This window comes from Anomaloglossus baeobatrachus, chromosome 4, assembly GCF_048569485.1.
Source record: "Anomaloglossus baeobatrachus isolate aAnoBae1 chromosome 4, aAnoBae1.hap1, whole genome shotgun sequence".
Classification (NCBI taxonomy): domain Eukaryota; kingdom Metazoa; phylum Chordata; class Amphibia; order Anura; family Aromobatidae; genus Anomaloglossus; species Anomaloglossus baeobatrachus.
Genome location: NC_134356.1, coordinates 466,916,677 through 466,942,027, shown reverse-complemented (window position 1 = coordinate 466,942,027; position 25,351 = coordinate 466,916,677). Strand labels below are relative to the sequence as shown.

Genomic DNA, 25,351 nt, shown 5'->3' with positions numbered 1-25,351 from the left:
TGCACCTGTACACACTTGTGTGCACTTGGACTTCTCTAGTATCCATGTGTCCAGGGCTAAGGAATCAGATTAGGCAGCTCTTCAAAGAGCGCTGTCAATCACTATAAGGGCAGGATGGTAACTGAGGGGGCAGAATAGTGAACTGAGCCCTTGGACACTCTAAGGACTCCTCAATGCCATTACTATACACACACATTTAGTCTTTTGTTACTTCCTTTAACCATTTCAGAGTTCAAAAACTGTGAAGTGGTTGAAAGATGTAGCATGTTCATTCCAGCAGAAGCTGCCTGCTAGTTATACGTTATATTATAAATTATAACACCTGCGGCGATAGAATCACCACAAAACTGCCATCAAAGGCATCAGGAAAAAGACCTCTGGCTTTTTCCTGAAGTGGCTTCACCAAAAAGACCCTTAAAAATACATTTGTTTTCCTAGATTTTTTTCATCTCCCACAAATCACCAGAACAGAGGTCCAGAGAAAGTTGTGAATAGCTGGATATTTTAAATTTAGTTGTACATTATACAATTTTTTAAATACTTTTCACCTTTTCAATCTCATGGTATATTTATTGTATCAAGACTTCTTATCTCTTCACTACGCCCTTCACATGTGTCCTTAAAACCGTTAAATATAAATATAAAACATTTTATTTACACACAATAAATTTTAAATGCTGTAGATAAAATAGGGTATTGACATTTACTAGTGACAGTAACAGCTGTTTGGACTTAATAAATTATATATACACTACACAGGTTTCCCATAAAACAGTTTATATCTTAGATATTCCTCCAGGCATTGAATAGCATGATCATCAACTTCTGGATCAAATTTATTAGCGAATAAATGGTGCTGCTGGATCAACCAGTGCAAGTCACCTGTTCCGTATACACACACGTCTCTTATATGTTTTCCAGTGCATTTAGTATAAGGGGCTCCATTTTTTATGTCTCCTTCTAGGCTACCCCATTTCACCAGTCTGGCCAGTGCATTTAAGTCTGTTGTATCATATTTCATGTGATTGGGTACAGATCCGGGCATCTCATGAAACCTTTGAAGTGTCGCCCAAAGAAACTCATCTGGACTGTACGTGTCCTTAGCCCATTCCAAAAGTTCTTTTGCTATTGAGTTTTCAAACAAGGACTTCACAAAGTCTCTGGTGAGCAATACATAGGCATTACCACTAAAAATTGGAATATTTAAGGGTGGTGCATTTTTTTTAATATTTGTTCTCAATGGAGAATCCTTTATTTCATAATGATATTCCCATCGCTGCTTCTTATGTGAAGGTGGTTGCTCTGACTCCATGTTGTTTTTGCCATTTAAAAGCTTTAATTTTTTAACAATTTCAGCATTTGTTTTTAAAGGGAAGTCTGTTCCACAAGTATTTATTAGGTACTTCCAGTCAACGCTGCTGTTCAGCAAGTCCTCCATGCAGTTGAGGTCAGCTTGGACACGAGACCATGAGGCGTAGACTACACACTCCCTCTTCGATGACACAAATACATTGGGAAGGCATGAAGCTATGGCTTTCACTGCCTCAAAGAAAGTTTCTGAAGATTTATTGTCCACATGTATACAGTAAACATTCTGAGGCATGTAAATGGATCGTAAGAGCCTTTCAAACATCTCAATGTTATCATGGATTACCATGGAATAAGCAATAGGATAATCTCTTTCCTCCTCACTGAGAGTAAACATGACAAATTTTTTCAATTTTGTAAAATTTGCACAGTCTTTGCTTACTTCTATGTAGTCTCTTTCTGTGGCAGGAACTCTTCGATTTGCAATAATTAACTTGTCAATCATAGTCTTTCTTACCTCATCTAAGTCACCATTGATGATTTTGGTGCAGTTATTTCTCCCAGAGGCTGGAAGCTTTAATTCTTGGTAGTAAATGTATCTGCAATATTCACTCCTTAAATCAGCATTTGGATTGTTAAAGTCCAGGTTACAGTCCAGTGAAAGGTATACCATCATCATTGTAATACATAATGCAGGGATGCCAAAAATGAGAACTCGGTTTGACTTCAGTCTCCATAGTTTTCTACTGACGTTTTGCAGCATTTTCTGTGTATGGGAGACAAAAGATGAATAATCACATCCTTAACCTGCAGTCGCTGCAGTTAGTTTGTTCAGAGAAATGAGAGGCTTTTAAAATATCTATAGCAAAGATAACTTTATAGATAAAGTAGCCAATGATTAAGCAGATGGAGCATTACGTATTGTGCAGGACTGGCAGATCTTGTTTTTTAAGTCTCAACCCACATTCTCACACATTCTGCACGGCTTTTCCTCATTAGAAATAGCTACTGTAAATGCCATACAGTGTTATGGTGCAAATAGTGCATTGTATAATGACAATTTTAATTTCATTCCTGCTGTAAAATGCTTAAATGTGGAACTCTATATTTTATTACAAGAAAGCCTTTTAAGGCTGAGTTCACATGTCCAGTAATCATCCATTAGAACAGATCCTGCACAGATCTATTGGCAAAAAAAGTTGTGAAAATACAACTTTTTTGTCTGTTAAATAACCGATTTCTACCATATCCATTTTTTTAACATTGGAGTCTATAGAGAAGGGATCTGTTAACAGATTGCTATTTATCTAACATTTGAAACAGATTCTGTAAGAAAAAACGGATCCATTAAAAATGCAAGAATAACAGATGACTAAATAGCAAAGACAGGATGCAGGAACAGAGAATGAGAGACAGATGTGATCATTGGATGAAGAAATAAAAACAGTGGACAATATGACAGGAAATGAGAAGCTGACAACAGAGAGCAGTAGTAAAGAAAGCGAAGCTCCCCGGATATAGGGGTTGTGTGTCCTGCAGTCACTTACTATGGCCTTGATTCACCACCTCTCCTCCCTTGATAGACCAGGTGGACATTGCCTCTGTCCAGGGTCTGACTGGGGTGTCTGGGGCCTACAGGGGGAATTGACTCTATGGACCCACTCTAAAGCTATATGCAAATACCTAATTAGCCATTATCCCCACCCCATTATAGTGGAGCATTGACTGTAAAACACAGGCAGCTCCTTTACATCTATTGTGAACACCATAACTGATGTACAATTACAGTAGTTTGCAGTAAAAGGGTTTTTTGGTCAAAATAAGTTATCACTGATCCACAGGTTAGGTTGGCGATGACTTATTGATTGGTGGAACCAACCAGTGGAAATCGCACAGATCGGAAGAATGTGGAACGTTTATCCCTGACAGGACACTTATATCCCTATTATAAAATGCAACAGGTGGGATGTGTGACCGTTCCACCATTCATCCTCTGTGGAGCAGTCAGATAAAAACAAGTGCAGCCTTGACAGAATGAGGAAATGAATGGATCACTGGGCGAATCGGATATGAGCTCCAATGGGGATAAAAGTTGCACATTTTGCCGATCAGTGCGAGTCTCAGCAATAAAACTCCAACTGATGAATAAGTTATCACTAATCCTTAGGCCTCGTTCACACTTTCAGTATTTGGTACCTATATTACATCAGTATTTGTAGCCAAAACCAGGAGTAGGTGAAAACTGCAGAAGTGGTGCCCGTGTTTCTGTTATACTTTTCCTCTGATTTTACCACCACTGGTTTTGGCTACAAATACTGCCCAAATACTCAATGTATGCACATCGCTTTAGAAAAGGCGATTAAGTGTTTCAGCAGAGAACCTCTGTAAGTGCATACAGTGCCTACAAGTAGTATTCAACCCCCTGCAGATTTAGCAGGTTTACACATTCGGAATTAACTTGGCATTGTGACATTTGGACTGTAGATCAGCCTGGAAGTGTGAAATGCACTGCAGCAAAAAAGAATGTTATGTCTTTTTTTTTAAATTGTGAAAAGTTTATTCAGAGGGTCAATTATTATTCAACCCCTCAAACCACCAGAATTCTGTTTGGTTCCCCTAAAGTATTAAGAAGTATTTCAGGCACAAAGAACAATGAGCTTCACATGTTTGGATTAATTATCTCTTTTTCCAGCCTTTTCTGACTAATTAAGACCCTCCCCAAACTTGTGAACAGCACTCATACTTGGTCAACATGGGAAAGACAAAGGAGCATTCCAAGGCCATCAGAGACAAGATTGTGGAGGGTCACAAGGCTGGCAAGGGGTACAAAACCCTTTCCAAGGAGTTGGGCCTACCTGTCTCAACTGTTGGGAGCATCATCCGGAAGTGGAAGGCTTATGGAACTACTGTTAGCCTTCCACGGCCTGGACAGCCTTTGAAAGTTTCCACCCGTGCCGAGGCCAGGCTTGTCCGAAGAGTCAAGGCTAACCCAAGGACAACAAGGAAGGAGCTCCGGGAAGATCTCATGGTAGTGGGGACATTGGTTTCAGTCAATACCATAAGTAACGTACTCCACCGCAATGGTCTCCGTTCCAGATGAGCCTGTAAGGTACCTTTACTTTCAAAGCGTAATGTCAAGGCTCGTCTACAGTTTGCTCATGATCACTTGGAGGACTCTGAGACAGGCTGGTTCAAGGTTCTCTGGTCTGATGAGACCAAGATCGAGATCTTTGGTGCCAACCACACACGTGACGTTTGGAGACTGGATGGCACTGCATACGACCCCAAGAATACCATCCCTACAGTCAAGCATGGTGGTGGCAGCATCATGCTGTGGGGCTGTTTCTCAGCCAAGGGGCCTAGCCATCTGGTCCGCATCCATGGGAAGATGGATAGCACAGCCTACCTGGAGATTTTGGCCAAGAACCTCCGCTCCTCCATCAAGGATCTTAAGATGGGTCGTCATTTCATCTTCCAACAAGACAATGACCCAAAGCACACAGCCAAGAAAACCAAGGCCTGGTTCAAGAGGGAAAAAATCAAGGTGTTGCAGTGGCCTAGTCAGTCTCCTGACCTTAACCCAATTGAAAACTTGTAGAAGGAGCTCAAGATTAAAGTCCACATGAGACACCCAAAGAACCTAGATAACTTGGAGAAGATCTGCATGGAGGAGTGGGCCAAGATAACTCCAGAGACCTGTGCCGGCCTGATCAGGTCTTATAAAAGACGATTATTAGCTGTAATTGCAAACAAGGGTTATTCCACAAAATATTAAACCTAGGGGTTGAATAATAATTGACCCACTTTTATGTTGAACATTTTTTAAAATTTAACTGAGCAACATAACTTGTTGGTTTCTAAGATTTATGCATCTGTTAATAAATCCTGCTCTTGTTTGAAGTTTGCAGGCTCTAACTTATTTGCATCTTATCAAACCTGCTAAATCTGCAGGGGGTTGAATACTACTTGTAGGCACTGTATATGCTGCAGTGTAATAATCACAGGACAGTGAGGGGATAAATGTTCAAGTATTTAATCTCTACTGGAAATAATCTCCCCCTTATAGATAGAGGAAAAAAGTAACCTGTATACACAACACAATCCACTATACCAAGACCAATAATACTACATACAAGGGAAGAATACAGCCACACCGTGACCAGACAACATATTACCACCACATACAGTAGTGACCGACTACAACCACATACAAGGGAGAAATCCTGAACACTGTGACCAAACAACATATGACCACTACATAGTGACCGAATACAACCACATACAAGGGAGAAATATCGCAACACTGTGACCAGACAACATATGACCATCACATAGTGACAAAATACAACCAAATACAAGGGAGAAATACCACCATACCATAATTAGACCACATGGTAACCAAATATTACCACATACAAAGGAGAAATACTGTGACACTATGACCAGACCACATACTGACCAAATAATACCACATACAAGAGACAAATACCACCAAACCGTAATCAGAGAACATATTACTACCATGTAGTGATGAACAATACTGCAATAATGATTATGAACAAAAACCACAATACTAATAACACTAATATTATCACCAGTGACATTATACACAGGAGCTCTGTATATAATGTCAGCGTACAGATAATACAGTGATCACCAGTGACATTATACACAGGAGCTCTGTATATAGTGTATAGTGAGTGTAGATGTAGTACACTGACTTATCAGTGACATCTCTAGCTGAAATTATTCATTGCTTTTCCTCTTCATCCGGCACTGACCGCTATCACTCCTTCCTGCCGTGACACGACTCTACTGAAAATAACACACAGTCACCTATAGCTGATCACTCCTAGAGCACATTCCACACTTTTCCTAATGTCTACACTACGTCAGACTTTTGTTTCCCCCATTGAAGACAGTTCCTCAAAATTAACCTATATTTCAATAGTAATAATGCCTCCTAATATGCCCCTACAGTAATTATGTCCCCACATGCCACCATAAATCAATAATGTATGTTCCTCGTTTTTCCTCCTTATAGCAATTATGTCCCTCATCCCGGCCCCTTTTGTTTAATAATGTCACCTATCCTGACCCCCTTTATTTAAAAATGTTTCACCTCCTGTCCCCCTTTATTTAATAATGTCTGGGGAAACAAGGGGAATCAGAAGGGTTTAATTGCACCCTGTGCAAAATATTCCCCCACACGCTGCTCCACAATAGCCCTACAAAGTGCCCCTTTCCATAATATCCCCCCAAAACTTGCCCTTTCTATATCTTCCCCATACTCTCTGCAATAAGTACCACCCTCTCCTCATTATACTATGCTGCCTTTCACAATCCCCTTCCTAATTGCCTCATAATGACCCTCATTTCCCCATAATGTCCCCCATAATGTCCCAATTTGGTTCATATTTTACACCGTTGCTCCATAATGTCCTAATTAGAGATGAGCGGTGTTCGAATTGAACTGTTCGCCAATCTCAAATTCGACCTGTTTTAGGCGATGTTCGAGTGGTTCGACGAACGCGAACAATTAGCTTCAAGTTCGACAGTTCGAGGTTATGTTCGATAATGGTTCGATCACCAAAAGCGTAACTGGCTTTTCACAGTAATACTGTCATTCAATGTTAATACAGTGGAACCTTGGTTAACGAGAACAATCTTTTCTGGGAGTGTGCTTGTTAACCAAGTTACATGTTCAGCAAAGCAAGATTTCTCATAGGAAATCATTTCAATGCAGACAATTCGTTCCACAACTTGTTAAATGTCCCATCCTGGTCCTCTATTGTGCCATTCCACACATGCACAAACACACACAAACACATACAAACACACACAAACACACACAAACATAAACAAACATACACGCACACACACATATTATGCTCACCTTACCTTCCGTTCAATCACCGGCCTCTGATTGGCCAGCGCGCTGCCTTTGAGTAGCATCTGACAGAGGAAGTTCCTCCCTCATCGCGATGGTTACCCGATGCACGTAGTTTGCCACTACAGGATATGTATCTGGTAACCTTTACGACAAGGGAGGAACTTCCTCTGTCAGACGCTACTCAAAGGCAGCTCGCTGGCCAATCAGAAGCAAGCAGCTCCTGCCTTTGACGTCAGCACTCTGGCAGCGGAAATTCCAGCATCTGTCGCGATGGCTACCCGATACACATCCTGTAGCGGCGAACTATGTGTATTGGGTAACCATCGCAACGAGCGAGGAACTTCCTCTGTCAGACGCTACTGAAAGGCAGCGCGCTGGCAACAGAAGCTCCGGGGCATCGGTCGCATGGTTACCCGATACACATCTTGTACCGGCGAACTGCAAGTCCCAGGAGGCCGACGATGGAACTGAAGGTAAGGTGAGCATAATATGTGTGTGTGTGTGTGTGCATTCGTGTTTGTGCATGTTTGTATGTGTTTGCGTTTGCCTGCCATTGTTTGCAATGGTGTTTGAAGGTGTTCGAAAGTGTTCGACAAACGTTCTTCGAACGTTCGACGAACACACCAGCCGTTCGACGAACCATACCGAACTCAAACACTAGGGTGGTGGCTCATCTCTAGTCCTAATCAATTTGCTCCATAATGTCCCCCATTGCCTCATAATGTCCCCATTTCCCCATAATGGCCCTATTTATTCTATAATGTCCCCCATTGCCCAAAAATGTGCCAATTTGTTTCATAATGTTGTTTCACTCTGTATAATAGCCATTGGATTACCATGTGTCAAGGAATCAGTCGCAAGTCACACATGCAAAACTTTAGTCAGAAAAATCTCTGTAGCTCTCCACGTGATCTACAGATACAATGTAGATGAATGTAGATCTCCACATTCATACAGAAGGTGGCATTGTGGCGCCCCTGACCTGGTCAGGCACCACTGAGTACTGCACCCATGCTGGGGACAGTACAATACAGGTAATCCAGAAGGCTGACTGGGGTGTGGAACACAGGCGCATAGTGATCAGGTCTCACACATGTACCCATGAGAGGACCCCTGGGGATCCCAGGAGGGGGCAAGCCTTCACCTTCACTGGAATAGTGGAGGGGGTAGAGCCTCCATCTCCTCTCAAGGGGTGTGGTAAGAGAGTCTGGTTGCTAGGTGGCGTAGGCAAGAACAGGAGAGGAGGGGCAGTGAGTCAGTTAGAGCAGAACTCCATAGGGCTCAGTGAGGAGCAGACCTGTGGGGCTGTTGCTGTCTAACAGCGCCCGCGCAGTGGCTACAGATGGGGGAGAACGGTCAACTAGGAGTGCTGCCTGAAAGCCAGCTTCAGCTAGCGAGTGCAACGGAGTGGGAAGTAAGGAGACTGCTAGAGAGCACCAGGCCCAACCGGGCGGCAGATCCCGAAGCAAGGATAGATCCACCTTTCCCTGCTAAACCTGCCGGTGTGGGGCTCTCAAAGCCCACACCACAACACCACAAAAGCCGCAGCCACGTAACCACAGTGAGGGCCCATAGGTCACAGGAGGCAAGCAGCTGGAGTGGCCTGGTCCGGGGAACAAGCATACGGCGAACGAAGGGGAGAGAGAGGCTGCAGCATCTTCCCTGGGTGACCCCCATAGGGACTCAAAGTCGGGGTCACCCCAAACCACCAAGGGCTAAGGAAGGCGAGTCAGTAGTCACCCTCATAAAGTCAGCCTGAAGGATACCTGGTTCCCACCTGGTTCATCCCAGCTACGCCCGGGCTACTCACCCTGCCATCAAATGTGAGTAAAGCCCTTGAAAGACATTCCTGCCTGTGTGGTTATTCTGCGACTTGTGGTACTACAAACCTACACAGGGCTCTGGGGCTTGCCTCACTCTCAGGAGGCTACTACATCCGACTGCACCCACCATCAGCCCCAGGCGTCCCCTAACCTGCAGTGGCGGTCCCCACTGACCGCAATACTGAGAGTGGCGTCACGATCAAACAAGAAGATTTCCTACCAGTGACGGAGATCCAGCAACGTGGAGTCCCTGAAGGTAATGCACCGACACTGACACTACACCTGTGGGGCTTCACATCTGGCGTCACGAACAGGATAAGGACTAGACCTGTTCAGACAGGTGACCATGTGCCTAGGCGGTCCGCTTGAAAAATTGGAAGCGCCGCCATATTGCCACCATGAAAAGCGCGCTGAAAAACAACAGCAGCCCGCGCTGGAAGAAGTTACCGCCCACGAAGAGGTGTGGCTACCCAGAGATCCCCTGCAGAGTTCTGACCTTGCCAGCTATGAGAGTGGAAGCGTCTGGAGACGGCGGGAAGGAAAGAGAGCCACAAGCCTGCTGCTGGGAGAGGAGCTGCTGAAAGAGGCAGAGCAGAAACTGAACAGCTTGCTATCGGAGGCAACGGCGAGTCCACAGCTGGAGAGTCGTGCAGAAGACGGCGCAGAAGAAATGGCGTCTGACCGCAGAAATCCAGAACCGGGCTCCGCTGCCTGGTGGTATCGGGAGCTGGCCCAGTTCTGCGACCGACTGGAGAACCGGGTTGTGGAGCAGATCCGGGAAGAACGAATGGAACTGCTGGAGATGGCTGCCGCGGTTCGGGCCTATGAAAGGAGAGCCGTGCGCCGAGTGCCAGACAGGACGGCGATGACGCAGACCCCGATGCTGCCACCGGTGGGTGAGTCGAGTGATGCCCCGGCCAGCGCAAGTGCCCCGACCCCTGCTGCCACGCCCGCGGTCCCCGAAGAGGCGTCCGGTGCGGCGACGCTGAAGCAGGCCGCAGCCACGCCAGGTGCGGCCTTCCAAGCCCCGGCCGCCGCAGCGATGCCCTGCTCGGCCCGCCAAGCCCCGGCCGCCGCAGCGATGCCCTGCTCGGCCCGCCAAGCCCCGGCCGCCGCAGCGATGCCCTGCTCGGCCCACCAAGACCCGGTCCCTGCAGCGACGTCCAGCCCAGCCTGCACAGAGCCCCCTGCAACAGCGACACTAATCCAGGCCGCCGCCATGCCGGGCGCGGCCCGCCAAGACCAGGCCGCCGCCATGCCGGGCGCGGCCCGCCAAGACCAGGCCGCCGCCATGCCAGGCGCGGCCCGCCAAGACCAGGCCGCCGCCATGCCAGGCGCGGCCCGCCAAGACCAGGCCGCCGCCATACAGGGCGCGGCCCGCCAAGAGATTGCATCACTATTTTCCCCGGCCTGCAAGGCCAGAGCAGACACCGCTCCCCAGTCCACAGAGGTCCCTGCTAGGAAGACCCTGATAGGAGAGGACCCTGAATACTGGAAGCTGAAGGCTGACCTAGAGGCCCAGTTCCCACAAGAGATGGTGGATCGGTACCTGCTCCCTCCGCATACCCCCAAGGAGATTCAGGCAACCCCTGCAGCTGCGCCGGAGAGTCCACCGCCTGGGCCAGCTGAAGAACACTCATCCCCAACGCTGCCACAACCAGGGTGCAGCGAAGAACTAAGGGGGAGGGGAGGCCAGGAAGCTGAGGGGCTGACTCCGACTCCAGTGCCACCAGCAGTGGACCCATACCCAGAGCCAGAGATGCTGCCCTATTCTCGCTGGGATGAGGAAGATCTGACCCCGTCTGCTGACGAAGATCAACCCAAAGACCTCACCTGGGAGCCTGCAGGCATGAATCCAGCCCGCAAGACACGGCGCAGCAGAACACAGGTTGCTCCAGCACCACAGTCTCCAGAGCAGAGAGAGGTCACAGCCAGAGACCTGCAGGAGAAAAGGTGCCTAAGAAGGTCCAAAGCCCAGGCTAGAGGACCCCTTTACAGAGGAATAGTAGAGGACTTCAACCTGAAAAGCGGATACGGCTTCATTGTAGTAAAAGGAATAAAAGAGGGCATATTTGTAAATCGGAGAGATGTTCAAGCCCACCTGCCCAGAGGACATTCAGGCAGAAATTTGAAAATTGGGGACTTAGTACAGTTCACCTTACATCAAGGAGAAAGGGGCTACTATGCCTTAGACGTAGCACCATGTCCCAGACAAGAAAGACAAGAAAGACAAGAAAGACAAGAAAGACAAGAAAGACAAGAAAGACAAGAAAGACAAGAAAGACAAGAAAGACAAGAAAGAAAAGAAAGAAAAGACAGAGATAAAGAAACAGATACAGAAAAAGAAACAGACGAAGATCAAGAAAGGAAAGATAAAGATCCTACAGATGCAACAACCACAGACAAAGATCCTACAGATGAAACAACCACGGACGACGACGGAGAGCAAGAAAGTCACAGGTGCCGGTGCCCTACATGCCCACGCCCTGGTGAAATGGAGGAGTAGAGTAGAGAAAAGTAAAGTAAAGTAAGAAGAGAAGTTAAAGTTTTGAAAAGTTTGTTTTGCAACGTTTACGTTTAAGCATGTGCCCACAAAAACTATTGTGAGAAACCATAAACTTTAAGGCTATGAACTTGCTATAGCCACAAACTCTCGCAGTGTAAATAGTTACACCAGTGGCACCACCACCAGGGCCAGCCTGTTTAGGGGCTTGGCTCGTCTGCAACCAGGGGGGCCCGTCCGTAGAAAAGGGCCTTGGCTCACCTGCGACCAGAGAGCACGCCTGTTTATGGGGCCTTGGCTCACCACCACAAAGAGGGTACCTGGTCAGCACCAACTGTGGAGGCCGCCTCTGCATCCTGCCAGAAGAGGCTGACGGCGCGGATCCACCAGGCCAGGTATACCCTGAAACCACCAGCCCATGAAAGCCGCCTCTACATCCTGCCAGAAGTGGCTGAAGTCGCGGCCAACGGGAGAGGAAGATTGGAGGAAAGGTCTGGGGAAACGGATGGCCCAGACCTGGTTACCAACAGGACCGGTGACCTGCCTCCTGAGAGGGTTTTGGGTGGGTTAACGGACTTGTGGGTGGAGGGTGGTGATGTCTGATACCTGGTGGTTTTAAAAATGTTTTACATGTTTTAATGTTTTATGCATTTTAAAATGTTGTCTTGCAGCCCGAGGACGTGCTGGTGATAACTAAGGGGGAATGTGGTGCCCCTGACCTGGTCAGGCACCACTGAGTACTGCACCCATGCTGGGGACAGTACAATACAGGTAATCCAGAAGGCTGACTGGGGTGTGGAACACAGGCGCATAGTGATCAGGTCTCACACATGTACCCATGAGAGGACCCCTGGGGATCCCAGGAGGGGGCAAGCCTTCACCTTCACTGGAATAGTGGAGGGGGTAGAGCCTCCATCTCCTCTCAAGGGGTGTGGTAAGAGAGTCTGGTTGCTAGGTGGCGTAGGCAAGAACAGGAGAGGAGGGGCAGTGAGTCAGTTAGAGCAGAACTCCATAGGGCTCAGTGAGGAGCAGACCTGTGGGGCTGTTGCTGTCTAACAGCGCCCGCGCAGTGGCTACAGACGGGGGAGAACGGTCAACTAGGAGTGCTGCCTGAAAGCCAGCTTCAGCTAGCGAGTGCAACGGAGTGGGAAGTAAGGAGACTGCTAGAGAGCACCAGGCCCAACCGGGCGGCAGATCCCGAAGCAAGGATAGATCCACCTTTCCCTGCTAAACCTGCCGGTGTGGGGCTCTCAAAGCCCACACCACAACACCACAAAAGCCGCAGCCACGTAACCACAGTGAGGGCCCATAGGTCACAGGAGGCAAGCAGCTGGAGTGGCCTGGTCCGGGGAACAAGCATACGGCGAACGAAGGGGAGAGAGAGGCTGCAGCATCTTCCCTGGGTGACCCCCATAGGGACTCAAAGTCGGGGTCACCCCAAACCACCAAGGGCTAAGGAAGGCGAGTCAGTAGTCACCCTCATAAAGTCAGCCTGAAGGATACCTGGTTCCCACCTGGTTCATCCCAGCTACGCCCGGGCTACTCACCCTGCCATCAAATGTGAGTAAAGCCCTTGAAAGACATTCCTGCCTGTGTGGTTATTCTGCGACTTGTGGTACTACAAACCTACACAGGGCTCTGGGGCTTGCCTCACTCTCAGGAGGCTACTACATCCGACTGCACCCACCATCAGCCCCAGGCGTCCCCTAACCTGCAGTGGCGGTCCCCACTGACCGCAATACTGAGAGTGGCGTCACGATCAAACAAGAAGATTTCCTACCAGTGACGGAGATCCAGCAACGTGGAGTCCCTGAAGGTAATGCACCGACACTGACACTACACCTGTGGGGCTTCACAGCATAGAAAATCTTTGAATGTCTGATAGAAACATTGAAATCTGTTCTTTAAGGAAATGATTATTTCAAGATTTAGCTCTATACTTTTCTGGGTTTTTTGTCCCTCCAGTTTGTGATTGCCACAATAAAGATTTACCGTACTTTAAAAAAAAGTCTACTTTTTTATGTATGTGATCAAGATTTCTTGAACTCTTTCCTCTCTTCTTGATGTTGGTATTTGCATATTACACTGATTACTGCAATCTCATAAAAAGTGAATCTGCAAACATACATCACACTTAGGGAATTATCACTTACGGAACAGAGTTATTCAACCTCTATAAAACTTAATAGCTCATTTCACCTGTTTTGTTTGCAACTAGAACTCATATAATAAAGTATCACACTTGCTCAACCTTGCGTGTGAACTTTAACCTACAGGCCAAAAATTAGCCGTTTTACTTAAAGAGTTACTTTAACCTTGTGAATTTAAGGCCTGCGACACACATCCGTGCCGCCGGCACGTGTTTGTCATTTTTTACACGTACCGGCGGCACGGAGACACGTTAAGCAATGCTACCCTATTGTAGCAGGCACACACACGTAAAACCACACGGAACGTGTGTCCATGTGCATTTGTATGTGTGTACGTTTTTCAAAGCGCTGACATGTCACGGGTGTCACACGGCCCGCACCCGTACCACACGGGTGTAGTGTGGATGCGGTCCCGGGTGACACGCGCCGGAGAAAACACACGTGTCAGTGAAAAAAAAAAACATTAACTCACCTTCTCCAACCCTCCTGTCTCTGCCGCTGCTGCCTCTTGCTGCCGACCGCCGCTCATTATGCTCATTTAATATTCACTTCACTGCCTGGCAGCAGCAGCAGCGGGGAGATGGGAGGGCTGGAGCCAAAGATCAGCACCACGGACAGCAGCGCGGACAGCAGGAAGGACCAGATGAGTATGTAAATTACCGGTTCTACGTGTGCTATCGCGGATAGCACACGTAGAACACACGTGGCCCGCACGTACCAGAGACATGTACTTACCTGCATGCAACACGCAGGGGAAATACGTGTCTCTCGGCACGTGCGTGATTTTCACGTGAGTGTGGCAGAGGCCTAAAACATATTGGTAGACTATGACATTGCTTTGATGTCAGTGGGAGTCTGGCCGCTGTAACTCTGATGATCCAGTGAATGAAGAGGCCACAATACTTGTACAGATGCACTTCCAAATTTTTCCTGAACAGCAGGCAGCACTCCTGGTCCCCATGCTTTTACAGATGAACAAAATTTTGCTCATTCGTTTGGTGACTGGTGACATGTTTTCATCTCTGACCTCTTATCTGCGCTGTCTTTTTCTATATATGTAGATTTTGCACACAAACACTATAAGTTCCATTTAAACTGTAAATTACACACAAATCAGTATAAAAACGTGTAAACGCATTTTTTGGTCCAAGGGCCATATTGTCATACTGAACCAATCCGAAGGGCCGCAAAAAATGTAAAAGAATACATTAACCCTGCTAGAGCATTGCAATACATTTTACCTGCGATCAGGGAAATAAAAAGTAATGTCCTGGCACCTCATGTGCTCTTCCAATGTGACATGGCACGCATAAACCACTATCATGCTGAAAGACCCAGCCACATTTCACTCCAATGCCCTTGCTGATAGAAGAAGGTTTGCACTCAAAATCTCACGATACATGGCCCCATTCATTTTTTAATGTACACGGATCAATCATCCTGGTCCCTTTGCAGAGAAACAGCTCCAAAGCATGATGTTGCCACCCCCATGCTTCATAGTAGATATGATGTTCTTTGGATGCAACTCAGCATTTTGTCTCCTCCAAACACAACGAGTTGTGTTTCTACCAAACAGTTCTATTTTGGTTTCATCAGACCATACGACATTCTCCCAAAACTCTTCTGGATAATCCAAATGCTCTCTAGCAAACTTCAGATGGGTCCGGATATGTACTGGCTTAAGCAGGGGAACACATCTGGCACTGGAGGATCTGAGTCTCTTGCGGCGCAGTGTGTTACTGATGGTAGCCTTTGTTACGGTGGTCCCCACTCTATTCAGGTCATTCACTAGGTCCCCCTTGTGGTTTTCGGATTTTTGCTAAATGTTCTTGACGCTAACCCAAGACCAGGCCGCCGTCATGCTGGGCGCGGCCTGCCAAGACCAGGCCGCCAGGCCATCTACCCCGGCCTGCAAGGCCAGAGCAGACACCGCTCCCCAGTCCAAGTAACCGGGCCCCACGTCTCCGCCGGAAAGAGTATCTGAAGTTTAAAGCGGATTTGGAGGCGCGGTTCCCCAAGGAAATGGTGGACAGCTATCTGCTCCCCTGGCGCTCACCCAGAGTGTTCTCAGTGACTCCCTTGGCTGAAGGCCCACCACCCTGGCCTGCTGATGAAAATCCATCCCCAGCGCTGCCGCAAGAGGAGTGCTCAGAAGAACTAAGGGGGAGGGGCTGCTAGGAGGCTGAGGAGCTGACCCCAGAGCCATCAGCAGTGGATGCAGCACCAGGCCCTGAGCCAGAGATCCTGCCGTATTCCCGCTGGGAGGAGAGCCCGACACCCCCTGTTGAAGAAGAGCTGATTGTCTTCATGTCCAGTATGTACATCACCTAGGAGTCTGCAAGCAGTGAGGTGGCAATCCAGCAGAATCCAGCCCGCAAGACACGGCGCCGCAGAAGAACGAAGTTTTCCCCTGCACAGCAGTCTTCAGATAGGAAGGACGAAGTAACAGCCAGAGACTTGGAGGAGAAGCAGTCCTTAAGGAGAGCTAATTCCCAGGTCAGAGGTGCCCTTTGCCGTGGAGTTGTGCAGGAGTTCAGCTTGAAAAGTGGATACGGCTTCATAGTCGCACCTGGTGTCAGAGAAGGAATCTTTGTCAGTCGGAGAGATCTGAGAGCCCACTTGCCAAGAGGACATCCAGGAAGAAACTTGAAGATGGGAGATCTAGTGGAATTCACTAAGCATCAAGGAGAACGTTGATGGTGTGCATTAGATGTAACGCCATGTCCCAAAAATCCATATTGTAGACCAGCAGTTTCCACTCAACCAACCCCAAAGTATACAGTAAAAGCAATAGAACAAGACAGAGAAAAAGAAAAAGAAACAGAAACAGAAGAAGATAAAGAACTGGAAATAGACACCAACAAAGACAAGGAACCAATTGATGACACCACTACAGATGACGACGACAGAAATGTAGAGAATGACAGGTGTCACAGCCCTACAGGCCCAAGCCCTGGTGAGGAGGAATCCGTGTGAAGCAAGCACAATAAAATTAAGAGAGTTACAGTTTACAGTTCTGCAACGTTCAAGTTCAAGCATGTGCCCACATGAACTTATGTGAGAACCCTTTCTAAGCACACTTTGCACCAGGTTTTGTGCACTTTATCTATGGACCATAGGCTATAAACTGGCTATAGCCACAAACTCTCGCAGTGTGTATAGTTACCCCAGATGTACAACCACCAGAGCCAGCCTGTTTAGGGGCCTGGCTCGCCTGTGACCAGGGAGCACGCCTGTTTATGGGGCCTGGCTCTCCACCACAAAGAGGGTACCTGGTCAGCACCAACTGTGGAGGCCGCCTCTACATCCTGCCAGAAGAGGCTGAAGGCGCGGCTACACCAGGCCAGGTATATCCTGAAACCACCAGACCGAGAAAGCCGCCTCTACATCCTGCCAGAAGTGACTGAAGGTGTGGCTCGATGGGAGAGGAAGATTGGAGGAAAAGTCTGGGGAAACATATGGCCCAGACCTGGTTGCTAAAAGAACCGGTGACCTGCCTCCTGAGAGGGTTTTGGGTGGGTTAACGGACTTGTGGGTGGAGGGTGGTGATGTATGGTACCTGGTGGTTTTATAATGTTTTAAATATTTTACTGTTTTATGCATTTTAAAATAATGTTGTCTTGCAGCCTGAGGACGTGCTGGTCATAACTAAGGGGGAATGTGGCACCCCTGACCTGGTCAGGCACCACTGAGTACTGCACCCAAGCTGGGGGCAGTACAATACAGGTGATCCAGAAGGCTGACCGAGGTGTGACTATACAGGCGCATAGTAATCAGGTCTCACACATCTACCTTTGGGAGGACCCCTGGGGAAACCAGAAGGGGGCGTGGCCTCCATGTCCACTCAAGGGGTGTGGTGGAGAGCCTGGTTGCTAGGTGGCGTAGGCAAGAACAGGAGAGGAGGAGCAGTGAGCCAGTTTAGTGTGCAGCTCAGGGAGAGCAGGCGTGAGGAGCAGACCCTGGAGCTGTTGCAGTCTAACAGCGTCCATGCAGTGACTACCGACAAGGGAGATCGGTCACCTGGTAGTGCCACCCGAAATCCACCCAAGGCTAGAGAGAGCAAAGGCGTGGCAGAGTAAGGGGACTGCCAGGGAGGTACCAGGCCCGAAAGGGTAACAGGTGCCAGTGCACTGATTTATTCAATTTTCTCTGCCAAATCTGCCGGTGGGGGCACTTCAGACCCACGCCACAACACCACAGAGTCCGCAGACACGTAACAAAGAGAGGGCCCATAGTTCACAGGAGGCAAGCAGCCGGAGTGACCTCGTCCAGGCTACAAGCAAACGGGCCAAAAGAAGGGGAGAGAGGAATCAGCAACTTCTTTGGGCGACCCCAGCAGGGCTTCAAGTAGGGGTCACCCCAAAACACACAGGGCTAGGAAGGCAAGTTGGTAGTCACCCTCATCAGCCAGCCGGAAGGATACCTGGTTCCAGCCTGGTTCATCCCAGCTACGCCCGGGTTACTCACCCTACCATCAACTGTGAGTAAAAACCCTGAAAGACTGCCTGGACTGTGTTTGAGTCATTCTGCGCCTTGTGGTTCCACCCACTCAAAATGGGCCCTGGGGCCAGCCCTACTCTTGGGGGGCCACACCATCTAGCTGCACCTACCAACTACCCCAGGTGTCCCTTAACCTGCAGTGGCGGTCTCCTGACCGCAATACCAAGAGTGGCGTCACGAAAATCCTAAAGAGAAGGTTCCCTACCTGTGACCAGACCATCCCACGTGGAGTCCCTGAAGGTAATGCACCGACACAACACCTGTGGGGCTTCACAACCCCATGGGGTGAGATCTTGCGTGGAGCTCCAGATCGAGGGAGATTATCAGTGGTCTTGTATGTGTAGTGCCCAGAGAAGGGGGTACTCGGTCCCGGGCAGTAACAAATGGGAATGTTACTCTGGTTGCCATTGCCCGGTCCCATGCTCTCAGCCCCTTTTGTTAATGGGGGGCATTTACAGGGGAGATAAGAGTTTTTGTCATGTGACGCCACCTGTGGGTTGTGGTTAATGATGGAGAACCGCCGCTGCTCAATGTGGGTTCTCACAGGGCTGGTGGTAGTGGCAGCTGTGATGGTAGGCCCTCCGCAGGTAGGGCTGGGTTTGGGAGATGTAGTGGGGGCAATAATGGAGACCACACCAGGTTGTCTTTAACAGTCTCTACTCACTGTGGACCCAGGTATTGCTGGTTCAAGTCCCTTGGAGGACCAGTGCCAATGTAGTGACCCAGGCTGCTCTGTCCCTGGGGCTCTCTGTAGATTGAGTCCCCATAGCTTGAAGCATTTGGGAACCCCTACTGTCCCTTTTCGGCTACTGTCTCCTCCGTACGGTGGGCAGTGCGGACACTGCGGGGAGGTAAGTGTCCAAACCCCGATCCTATTTTACTGCTGATGCCCCCGGATTATTTGGTTCGATGAAATCCATGAAGGTGTCCTCACCATGCAGGTATTTGCCAAACAGTCTGAAACTTGCGCTTGACCAAGGGCCCTGTGCCCCGTTCATGCTCCGGTCCCAGGGGTATCTCGGTACCCATCCTGGCGACCTCTCTTCTGTGCCCCCGGGGTCACAGTTACACGGAACCAGCTCAGGCATGTCCGCACACCTCTCCTGTGTGCTACACTCTCCAACTCTACCACTCGACTGACTGACCCCTCCCACCAGGCTGGCTATACCCAGGGACTCGTTCCCATGGCGACCATCCCCTTACATGGTTAACCCTCTATGCCCAGTGTAGAGAAGAGAACTAGGATTTAGATGTGTTTTGGTGGAATCGTCACTGGTACTCCAGATGGAGGGATGGATGGATGGATGGATGGATGGAGGGATGGATGGAGGTATGGATGGATGGAGGGATGGATGGATGGATGGATGGAGGGATGGAGGGATGGAGGGAGGGAGGGATGGAGGGATGGATGGAGGGATGGATGGATGGATGGATGGATGGAGGGAGGGATGGATGGAGGGATGGAAGGATGGAGGGATGGATGGATGGACGGATGGATGGATGGAGTGATGGACGGATGGATGGATGGAGGGTTGGAGGGATGGACAGATGGAGGGATGGATGGAGGGATGGATGGATGGAGGGAGGGAGGGATGGATGGAGGGATGGAGGGATGGATGAATGCATGGATGGAGGGATGGATGGAGGGAGGGATGGATGGAGGGATGGAGGGAGGGAGGGATGGATGGACGGATAAAAGGATGGATGGAGGGATGGATGGAGGGATGCAGGGACGGATGGAGGGATATATATATATATATATATATATATATATATATATATATGCGTGGGAAACCAGCAAGGGAACCCCTGTTTCATTCTGTTTTTTCTATTGTATAAAAAATATATATATGTATATATATATATATATATATATATATATATGATAAATAATAGATAAATACAATAATGTAATTTTATTACAATTTTTTATGAAATAATAAACATCACAAATCGGCAAATAACATGGACATATTTGGTGTCCCTGTAATCGTAACGACCCAAACAACACAACGATCAGATTATTGATGGGGATCGGTAAATGGTGTAAAAAAAATGGCGCAATTTATTATTTTGCTTTATTAAAACCCATAAAAAATGCAATAAAAATATAGCGTAAATGCTGCATTTTTTCTGCAGGAGTCCGCACCACGAGCGCAATAACATCTGATTATTGCATGTTTGCAGTATTTTTTATGCATTGTCCCCTTATTTGATACATGTTTGGTGCAGATGTGAATCCTGAGGCTTATAAAGAAAAAAAACACCAAATCCGCACAGTTCAGTGGTGTCTTTAAATGCAAAAGGGCGGAGATCTCATGACGTCTGATCCACTTTGCTTGGTCAATTAGTCCGTGTTCACATGTAGTGTAAATGCTGCATTTTTTTCTGCTGTTTTTTTGCACATTTATTCTGCTTTGTTTAATTGTCCAAGCAAAGTGGATGTGATTCCATGAGAAGACGCCGCTGAACTCTGCGGTTTTGTTTTTTTTTTCTCTAGAGGTTTCTATGAGGAGTTTAAAAAAAAGGCAGAAAAAATCTTCTCTGTACAATAAAAACACTTAAAAATGCAGATTCACATCTGAACCAAAAACGCATTAGATAATGGAGAAAAGGCAGAAAAAATGCAGTAAAAATGGAATAACCAGAGAAGGTTGTTATTGTGTAGTTTGGTGCAGACAGCGGCAGAAACAAAAAACACAGAATTTATGCAACATGTGACCACGGCTTTATAAGCACAAATATGCAACATGTCATATAATAACACATATAAAAATAAGAAAATTCTGACTGCTATGACTATTAGGGCTGCTTCTCACTTGCGAGTTTCTCGCAGTAGAGCAATGCGAGAAAAACTCGCATTGAAATCGGACACATGTTAGTCAATGATTCAGCTCTCATCTGCGATTTTTTTCTCAGTCCAAATCGGACCGAGAAAAAAATCGCAGCATGCTGCTTTTTTGCGAGTTTCTCGCACCATTTGTCCCAATGATTTCCTATGGAAGGGGATTAAAAGTAGCATCACACACGCGCACCACCGTTCACATTTGCGAGTGTGGCAGTAACTTCGCACATTAGATGAATGTGACATCACATTCCCATAGGTTAATTAAATGACACATGTGTAATAGCTTTTATCTAATTAAGATGTTGCATGAAACTAGCATCGCAATCGCGACACACACGCGAGCAAAAAGCATCGCACTTGCGTTGCACTCGCACCTAACGTGAACTAAAATCAGCCGAGTATTTTTCAGCCCAGTCGGACCGATTTTACTCGCATAGATGTGTTTCCAACAGTCCGGGGCATCTTCTGAATGACCCTTAGGCCCTGTGTCCACGGTGCGTTTTTTCATGCTTTTCTGCAGCGTTTTCAACTGCACCTTTCTTCAGCGCTCTATTGGGAGACCCAGACGATTGGGGTATAGCTACTGCCCTCCGGAGGCCACACAAAGCACTACACTAAAAAGTGCAAGGCCCCTCCCCTTCTGGCTATACCCCCCCGTGGTATCACGGGTTCTCCAGTTTTCAAGCTTTGTGCGAAGGAGGTCAGACATCCACGCATAGCTCCACAGATTTTAGTCAGCAGTAGCTGCTGACTATTTCGGATGGAAGAAAAGAGGGCCCATATAGGGCCCCCAGCATGCTCCCTTCTCACCCGTGGATGGTGTTGTAAGGTTGAGGTACCTATTGCTGGTACAGGGGCTGGAGCCCCACATGCTGTTTTCCTTCCACATCCCCTTGTAGGGCTCTGTGGAAGTGGGATCCTGCCGGCTTCTAAGCTCTGACGCCGGGCTCCATCCACAGACCCAGTTGAACCTGATGGATATGGAGCAGGAGTACAATCAGGGATATGGCCCTGCATCATACAGGTACTCTGTGTCCCCGGCAGGCACAGACACACTCCGGGCTGGCTGGGTGTTGTAGTGCGCCGGGGACCGTAACGTTGGAGTTAGTGTTCCTACAGTTTACTGGGGGACTTTGTGTTGTGGGAACGCAGCGCCGACCCCCACTGGACCGGGCGGCGCTGCTGTGACTTGTGGTGCGCCGGGGACACGCCGACCGCGCTTTTACGGCGGCGGCGTTTATAAATCCAGTCCCCGGCTTTTGCGGCCTAGCTCCGCTTCGTTCCCGCCCCCACCCTGTCAATCAGGGTAGGGGAGAGACGCTGTTTCGCAGCAGCGACGAGGGCTGGAGCCTGATTTACATGCTCCAGCCCTCTCACTAGGCACAGAGGGAAGCAGGCTTCCCGCTCTTAGTCAGGAACGCCCAGGGCCCGCCCCCCCTCCTCTCCCAGGACGCCGGCAGCCATTACATGCAGTCTGGCTAGAGGAAGGACGCAAGGCTCTGGGAGACCTGGACTAGGGGGCTTTTGGCGACCACACACCCGCTCTTAAGCGGGCGGTAAGCGGCATTTCAGCTGGCCCCTCTAGTGCCTCAGTGTGTATTGGTGTACTGTGTCACCAGATATATATATTTATTTATTTCTTGCACTGTGAGGTCGCTTCCTGGCTGGATACCCCAGATCGCTCTGAGGAGGCAGCAACATGTCATCCACAAAACGCAAGGCTGCCAAGGCTAGGGCTGTGTACACTGCGTGTGCTGCATGTGGGGCTGCTCTACCAGCAGGTTCCAAAGACCCCCATTGTGTGCAATGCTCAGATCCGGTGCTGCTTCGCCAGCCGGAGTCCGGAGAGGTAGTGACCCAGGCTGAGACGCTTGTAAGTCCTGCCCCGGTGTCAGGGACAGACTTTGCAGTTTTTGCTGATGGAATGTCTGTGACTATGGCAAAGATCCTTGAAACTTTGCAATCCATGACTGGGGCTCAGTCTATGGACACGGCGAGGTCTCTGTCCTCTAATCCCCCTCAGTTGGAATTAGTCCAGACTGCAAGGGGGTCCCCGGCTTCCCAGGCTGAGTATTATGACTCAGATGATAGCCCCAGCCACCCTAAGCGAGCTCGCTGGGAAAGACCCTCAACGTCATCACACTGCTCAGGGTCTCAGCGCAATCAGTCGCCCTGTGATGCGTCTGAAGAGAGTGATCAGGAGTCTTATCCTGGAACCCCTCTCAATCTGGATACCCCGGATGGGGACGCCATGGTAAACGATCTTATCTCAGCCATCAATAGACTGTTGGATATTTCTCCCCCAGCTCCTTCTGCAGAGGAGGCAGCTGCAGAGCAGAAGTTTCGTTTCCTCTATCCCAAGCGTAAATTGAGTGCTTTCTTGGATCACTCTGACTTCAGAGAATCAATCCAGAAACACGACGCTCATCCAGAAAGGCGTTTCTCTAAACGTTCTAAGGATACACGTTTTCCTTTCCCCCCTGATGTGGTCAAGCGCTGGACCCAGTGTCCAAAAGTAGACCCCCCGATTTCCAAACTTGCAGCTAGATCCATAGTTGCAGTGGAGGATGGCGCTTCACTTAAGGATGCCAATGACAGACAGATGGACCTTTGGTTAAAATCTGTCTATGAAGCTATCGGCGCGTCGTTTGCTCCAGCATTCGCAGCCGTATGGGCACTCCAAGCTATTTCAGCTGGTTTAGCAAAAGTGGATGCTATCATACATCCAGCGGCGCCGCAAGTGGCGTCCCTTACCTCGCAGATGTCTGCGTTTGCGTCTTACGCTATCAATGCGGTCCTAGAATCTACCAGCCGCACCTCAATGGCGTCCGCCAATTCGGTAGTTTTGCGCAGAGCCTTGTGGTTAAAGGACTGGAAAGCAGATGCTGGTTCCAAAAAATGTTTAACCAGCTTGCCTTTATCTAGAGATAGACTGTTTGGCGAGCCATTGGCTGACATCATTAAACAGTCCAAGGGTAAAGACTCTTCCTTACCCCAGCCCAGATCAAGCAAACCTCAGCAGAAAAAATGGCAGCAGAGGTTTCAGTCCTTTCGAGGTTCGGGCAAGACACAATTCTCCTCGTCCAAAGGGACTCAGAGGACGCAAAGAGTCTCAGATTCCTGGCGGGCTCACGCACGCCCCAAGAAAGCAAATGGAGGAACCGCTTCCAAAGCGGCTACCTCATGACTTCCAGCCCCCCCCCTCCGCATCTCCGGTTGGGGGCAGGCTCTCCCGCTTTTCCGACATTTGGACGTCACAGGTCAAAGACCGGTGGGTGACAAACATTTTGTCTCGCGGGTACAGAATCGAGTTCAGTTCTCGTCCTCCAGCTCGGTTCTTCAGAACCTCCCCACATCCAGACCGAGCAGATGCCCTGCTGCAGGCGGTGGACTCCCTAAGAGCGGAAGGAGTAGTGGTTCCTGTACCGCCTCAGGAACAAGGGCGAGGGTTTTACTCCAATCTCTTTGTGGTTCCAAAAAAGGACGGCTCGTTCCGTCCTGTTCTGGATCTAAAGCTGCTCAACAAACATGTGCACGCCAGACGGTTCCGGATGGAAACCCTCCGCTCTGTCGTTGCCTCAATGTCTCAAGGAGACTTCCTTGCCTCAATAGACATCAAAGATGCTTATCTCCACGTGCCAATTGCTACAGAACATCAACGTTTTCTACGTTTTGTGATAGGAAACGACCATCTTCAGTTCGTAGCTCTGCCATTCGGTCTGGCGACAGCCCCCCGGGTCTTCACCAAGGTCATGGCGGCGGTGGTAGCAGTCTTGCACTCTCAGGGACACTCGGTGATCCCTTACCTAGACGATCTACTTGTCAAGGCACCCTCTCAAGAGGCATGCCAACTCAGTCTACATGCTACGCTGGAGACTCTACAGACGTTCGGATGGATCATCAACTTTCCAAAGTCGAATCTGTCACCGTCACAGTCGCTAACGTATCTTGGCATGGAGTTTCATACTCGAGCAGCGAGAGTGAAGCTTCCGCTGAACAAGCAGCGGTCCCTACAGACAGGGGTGCAATCCCTCCTTCAAGGCCAGTCGCACCCCTTACGGCGCCTCATGCACTTCCTCGGGAAGATGGTGGCAGCCATGGAAGCAGTTCCCTTTGCGCAGTTTCATCTGCGCCCACTTCAATGGGACATTCTCCGCCAATGGGACGGGAAGTCAACGTCCCTGGACAGGAAAGTCTCTCTTTCCCAGACGGCCAAGGACTCTCTACAATGGTGGCTCCTTCCCACCTCATTGTCTCAGGGAAGATCCTTCCTGCCCCCATCCTGGGCAGTGGTCACGACAGATGCGAGTCTGTCAGGGTGGGGAG

The 25,351-nt window shown here is 48.8% G+C and overlaps 1 protein-coding gene across 1 annotated transcript; it reads right to left on the bottom strand.

Moving 5' to 3' along the window:
* Positions 1-362: 362 nt before the first annotated feature.
* LOC142301697 (beta-1,3-galactosyl-O-glycosyl-glycoprotein beta-1,6-N-acetylglucosaminyltransferase 3-like) lies at positions 363-2,116 on the bottom strand. The gene has a single exon (XM_075342716.1). The coding sequence runs from the start codon at positions 2,069-2,071 to the stop codon at positions 752-754; it is 1,320 nt and encodes a 439-aa protein (XP_075198831.1). The 5' UTR covers positions 2,072-2,116; the 3' UTR covers positions 363-751.
* Positions 2,117-25,351: the final 23,235 nt, after the last annotated feature.